General features: G+C 39.3%; 1 protein-coding gene across 1 annotated transcript; it reads right to left on the reverse strand.

Annotated features, from left to right (window-relative positions):
- Window positions 1-6: 6 nt before the first annotated feature.
- ccndbp1 (cyclin D-type binding-protein 1) lies at window positions 7-6168 on the reverse strand (the record flags this gene model as incomplete). Its single annotated transcript, XM_010780087.1, has 8 exons — window positions 7-21; window positions 1451-1511; window positions 3656-3906; window positions 4253-4329; window positions 4648-4721; window positions 5115-5211; window positions 5545-5626; window positions 6073-6168. Coding segments are annotated over 8 exons (753 nt in total), but the record flags the coding sequence as incomplete, so codon positions are not given.
- Window positions 6169-6375: the final 207 nt, after the last annotated feature.

Raw genomic sequence — 6375 nt, forward strand, 5'->3', positions numbered from 1 at the left:
CAGTGCTCCCAATTTAGAAACCTGCAGAGAGAAAAGAAAGTCCTTTATATTTTAATATGAATATTGAATGACACGTTTCATAATATTCCTCAATGCTGTATATAAAGGGTAAAGACCACCTTTAACTGCTCTAAACAATGCTCTTTTGAAATGTGCATATTTTACCAGGGTTTGTCTTAACCCAGTCAACAGAGTTTCGACTTATGTATGAAACTTTAAAAAGGTAGCGGCTCAGCAACTCAAGCACACGCGTTGAGCACCAGGAAAAGCACTTTATAAAATGTAATGTATTATTATTATTACTAAATAACTCTTTGTCTGTAACCAGGGTTAATACACTTTTTCACCAATGATTTTCAATGACTTTTCCATAACCAAAAAATTACTCTTTCTCAGCGGTAACACTGAAAATGGTTTATTTTAACATGGAACAGGAAAATAAGGTCTGCATATGAAACATGTTTTGCCTATCTAAAACAAATCAAATCAAATCGTAGGCTTACTAGCTTCTACAGGCTAAAGCAACTAAAATCTCTCACCAGCAAAACACCGCGTCAGTTAAATGCCATTTTACGTTTCATTACTATACGATGCAGTATTTATTATCGTTATAGTATTACTATTTCGGCGATTAGCTAAAATATAAATGATATTTGATGCAGTTACATTTCCATGACTTTTCCAAAACTTTGGGAAAGATATTGTATTCCATAACTTTTCCAGGGCCTGGAATTAGCATTTAAAATTTCCATGACTTTTCCAGGTTTTTAATGACTGTAAGAACCCTGTGTAACACACATCTGGTTTTCATTTTTCACAATTGCAGGAACACAGTCAAGCCACACCATGCCTGAGAAGAGCACAACATTTACATGGTTGTAATACAATATGGCAACACTTTTCCAGATTACTGGCATCATTTTTAGGTGATTTGAAATTAAACTAGATTCATTAAGCGCTCATCATAGCAACAAAATATATTTTTTTAACCCTCAAAACCCTGAAACTTTGTCTCATTAGTAACGCAAAGAACCACCTCGTAGATAAATGCTTTCAGAAAACATAAAGTTGCAATTTACATCAGTGCACATATTGCATACTGTATATCAAAATATTACAGGCGTAATGAGGGAGTTTGTGTGTGCGTATGTGAGAGTCTTGCATTGTCTTGCTCCATTGTCAAAAAATATCGCATTTTGATGATAAGAGAGAGATTACTGATTATTGACATGGCTGATCCCTCATTAAGAACCCTTTGGTATATTGTAAGCCGAGGTCCATTTTTGATTAATAAAAAAAGCATACTCGTAACACAAAACATGAGACTTTGTCTCATGAGTAACTAGGATTAACACGTGGTGGTTTAATGCTTCAGACAATATACTATATACCATCAGAGATTGGCGTGACATTTTTATAATTACAAATGTTACAGGTGTGTGTGTCTTACATTGTCCTCTACTCCGCTATAGTCCATGGGTGGATAGAGACAGAGAGCTAGATCATCGACACTGAGGAGGAGACAGGAAGAGGCAGAGATTTTTTTTGACTGTTTCATTATTGGACAAAAATGTTGATTGATATTGATTTTGTTTAAAAAAAGAAAAGAAAAAAAGCGAATTGATCAAAAGCTGGCCAAAAGTTAAATGAAGATTGGTGTTGGGAAAATACAAAATGTACTCTTCTAATATCAGAGTAGCACATGATAACAAAGGCCCTACGTAGTAGCTGTGTACGTAACAGGATGTATGATTACCTAGAAGAGCGTCAGGACTGTTTTAGGCATATCAAAAACGTTGTTGTTACAATAGTGACAACGATTCACATGATGATTCAGACTCTATGGAGATAGACATATGACTGTCATGTTTATTGCTTACGTGGGCCTTAGCTAATGAACTTTGAACCGGTATTCTGCATCTTGAGACTGTAACACCCTCTCTTGTATATAAGCATGTCAAGGACTCTGTTCTGGGAACTAGTTGTCCCACGCAGCCCTGTGTGTGATGACTACTTCCATTCTTGCAAAGATAATAAATACATGTATCCTGATATTGAAGACCAAGCTAACAGTTGGTTTTATTATGAACAGAGCAAATCAAACAGACCAACCAAAGGCTTTTATGTAGCAGATTTGTGCTTTTATCCATTTGTCACTATGATAAACATACATTGAAAATGTGCAATAAAGAATTCATAAAATACAAATAACTATACAAACTAGGGCTATCAATCGATTAAAAATATTTAATCTCATGATATCCATTGTTAATCGCAAATTAATTGAATTTCTGCATTGTCTGTTCTAAATGTACCTTAGAGGAATATATTTTTATTAGGTTTTTAATACTCTTATCAACATATGAGTGGACAAATATGCTTTATGCAATGTTCATCATTGGAACAATGACAAATATTCTCCTGAATATTCTCCACAACAACCTGGAAACTTTCTCTCTCTCTTACACTCTCTCCCAACCCTGTGTACTTCTCTGCACTGAGCCAGTTGCTCAAACAGACAAGCCTGTTTACAGTTGTCGGCGAAATGCCGCTCCTCTGTCTTCATAACAGTCACAGCAGGAGACTGAAGTTCCCACTGTGGGTCAAAATAATGCGCTGTGATGTGCAGTCGGCACGTTGGATGCGACCCGAATTATCTAACGCAGCCCCTCGTCCTCCACAATGTTAAGCTGTAGCCATACTTTTAACTATCGCTGTTGTTGTCCAGGCGTCTCCCCGGCAAACTTTCAAGCGTGGTCTGCCGCAAGCGAGCAGCAGGAGCGGGGCTGTCGGCATCAGCTGTGTGCTTGGCTTGCTGTTTAAAACACCTTTTTTTGTATCCATATCTCTCGCTAGAATCTCCCACCATCCAACTAACAATGACAACGTCAAGCCTTTGGGCTCTGAAACTACAGGACGGGCTGAGGACAAATACACGCGTTAATACATGCGTTAATCGCACGTTCAAATAATTAGTGGCGTTAAAAAATGTTTGCATTAAAGCGTTAACTTGACAACCCTAATACAAAGATAAAAATGTAAGTTGATATAGCAATGAAATATGAAATTTCAAGTAAAAATGTGCGATAAAATAATGTCATTTAATTGAATAACGATCGGTCCTGACAAACCAGAAAACTACACTGTGTTTCCCACCGCACATATTGCATTATGGGAAGTCAGACTGAGAAGTTCCGTGTGTGTGTGTGTGTGTGTGTGTGTGTGTGTGTGTGTGTGTGTGTGTGTGTGTGTGTGTGTGTGTGTGTGTGTGTGTGTGTGTGTGTGTGTGTGTGTGCGTGTGTAGTAGTGTGTGTGTGTGTGTGTGTAGTAGTAGTAGAGAGAGTAGTGTGTGTGTGTGTGTGTGTGTGTGTGTGTGTGTGTGTGTGTGTGTGTGTGTGTGTGTGTGTGTGTGTGTGTGTGTGTGTGTGTGTGTGTGTGTGTGTGTGTGTGTGTGTGTGTGTGTGTGTGTGTGTAGTAGTAGAGTAGTGTGTGTGTGTGTGTGTGTGTAGTACGTACGTACGTAGTAGTAGTAGTAGTAGTAGTAGTAGTAGTAGTGTGTGTGTGTGTGTGTGTGTGTGTGTGTGTGTGTGTGTGTGTGTGTGTGTGTGTGTGTGTGTGTGTGTGTGTGTGTGTGTGTGCGTGCGTGTGCACCCACCCAGGACTGAGTTCCTTGGTGATATCGGCCAGGTCGTCGAGCTGAGCCACGTTTTGAGGCGTGGAGACGTCCCCGTGGGTTTTGACGGCAGACGTCAGTTTCCTCAGGCACGCCGCGGATGCCTTCATGAGGCCCTGACACGGACCAATCACAAGGCGGTCCTTCTCCGACCAATAGGTGTCCTGGTTTCCTCGAGGATCCTGGTCATCGTCCAGGACGTCACTGAAGGGGTCCTGAACCTCCGATAACGCCTGAGGGGGGAGGTATTCAGAGTACTGGAGTAGTATACAGTTACAGTGAATGTAAATACTCATGGGAAGTAATTCAAAATGTATTTGAGGTCTGTTGTATGGCTTTAAAGTGAAAGAAATACTCAGATCTTTTGACTTACATTCCAAAATGTTACACTTTATGAATAATGGCTACTTTCAGAATATTATATATTCAATTACTTGATTATTACTATTATTATTGATGCATGATGTTACTGTGATTCCTCTCCCACCTGCTCCTGTGTATTATAAAAGTGAAATTGACCTCATGCACTGTGGGATCCCCGAAAAAATCTGCCTCTAGTGTGTGAGTGTGTGCGTGTACCTGTTCTATTTCCTCTATGGCATCTTTAACAACTCCAATCTGAGCGGACAGAACCACCAACAGAGCTGCCTTATTGTCTGCAGAATATAAAAAATGTCCATCACAAAGCTTGAAATTGAAAAACTAGTTATGATTCCCTGTAAATGATTAAACATAATGACAGTAAAAGCATGTTGACATACATTTGACAATATTCATGTTTTATGTAACTGTGGTGGAATTGAAATGCTGGTTTTTGCTAGACAGAACATGAAGACTATAACACTTGTATATTAAATTGAGTTTAACTTAAGAAAACTAACTATTAATAAAAATGATTTCAAATTGATCAAGTTAAAACTGTCTTTGGGCAAGTAGATGATTTTTTTTTTGTTAATCCTGTTCAGACTACTGACCTCGGGGCAGCTGGGTTAAGCTGTCGCAGGCAGACCAGACGCCTCCGGTTGAAGTTAACTGTTCATGAGACAGACTGAAGGCAGGGAGGAAGAGATTGGGAGGAATTTTAATTAAATTAAAAGCAGAGTAGCTGTAATACTGTAACTGTAATACTCCTGGACCCAGTGTCTTCAACTTCAATCTTTTCTGTTCTTTATTACGGTATCTTAAATCAAAGTGCAATTAATGTGTGTGTTAGTATGCCAGCTTATTAACATAAATACATAAGTGTATCATTTAATATTTACAATAGGTGGTTATGTTATACTAATTCAGTTCCATGACTAAAATAAGAAATGTTGTAAGAGGTCTGTTAAGGACTAAGAACTGAAAACATGTTTGCAATAATAATAAACTACTGATTAAAATGTTATTATGGAGACACCAGTGTAACTATGATATATGAAATGAATATGTGTGTGTGTACCTCTGCAGTGGGGAGCTCAGTATGACCTCCACCAGCTGTGTGACTCCCTCCAACACATCGACTGTGGCGTCTCTCACCTGTCGTCGCAGACTCACACCTGAGGACACACACACACACACACACACACACACACACACACACACACACACACACACACACACACACACACACACACACACACTTTGTTTTTCCAACACAAGATGACACAAATAAATTAAGTAAAGTGAGTATCAAAGCAGGTATACAAGAAGCTTCACGTCATCCAGTCTTTCATGTTAACTCTTAAATCAATCCCTATTCAAAGCAGACTGGATGGAACATGATGACCTGAATGTATAGAGTAAATGTTATGAAGTAAACGATCATCAGCATAAACCGAGGGATCGTGCTGTTCTTCTGAACGGATTCCTGATTGTTCTGGTGGGTTTACCTTGGCTCTTGGGCAGCCAGTAATACACAGTGGACAGAGAGAGGACACTCTTCAGGACCCACTCAGACAACTTCTCTCCATCCTGCAGAGACAAAGGACAGGTAGATTTAGAGAGAGAGAAATGGAAAATGAATGTTGGGGGCGGCAGTAGCTCAGTCTGTAGAGACTTGGCTTGAGAACCGAGGGGTCGTTGATTTAAGATCGGACTAAAAATAGGTAGCTGGAGAGGTGAAAGTTTGCCTTCTGGGTACCTATTTTGAATGTGTGTGTACCTATGTGTGTAATTGTAAAACAATGTGAAAAAAAGAATTGCCTCTCGAGATGAATAAAGGTGATCTGAACCCTTAAGGTACTGCCCATTATATCCATAACTACAACTGTAAAGTGTTTTATTATTTCTTGATCTGTCATAAACATGGTGATGACGTTGGAGCTTCATTCAGTAACTCTAATCCAAGCTTTGACTGTAAAACAAAAAAAGGAAGAAAAAAATACGTTTGGTACAGCCCCACCCGAAAATGATCTGACCTGTTGTGATGGCAGCGGGGGTTTGGAGAATGCCACGCTGAGTTTAGTGGTTTCCTGCGACACTGCCTTCACCGCCTGGTCTGAGGACAGGAGACACCGTTACATCACAATAAAACTCTCCCAACACATGAGCGGGCTGCATCCTCGTGACCATTACATTAATATTGGTAGGTAAATATTTGCCACACAATCCTGAAGTCAAGGCCATAATGAACTCAAAGTCTATATTAAAGAGCAACTTCCAGGTTAAAGACACCTGTGAATAAATGTGTAGGAAAATGATGAATACACTAGATTTTCAAA

This window comes from Notothenia coriiceps, unplaced genomic scaffold, assembly GCF_000735185.1.
Source record: "Notothenia coriiceps isolate Sejong01 unplaced genomic scaffold, NC01 NC01_scaffold00021202, whole genome shotgun sequence".
NCBI lineage: Eukaryota > Metazoa > Chordata > Actinopteri > Perciformes > Nototheniidae > Notothenia > Notothenia coriiceps.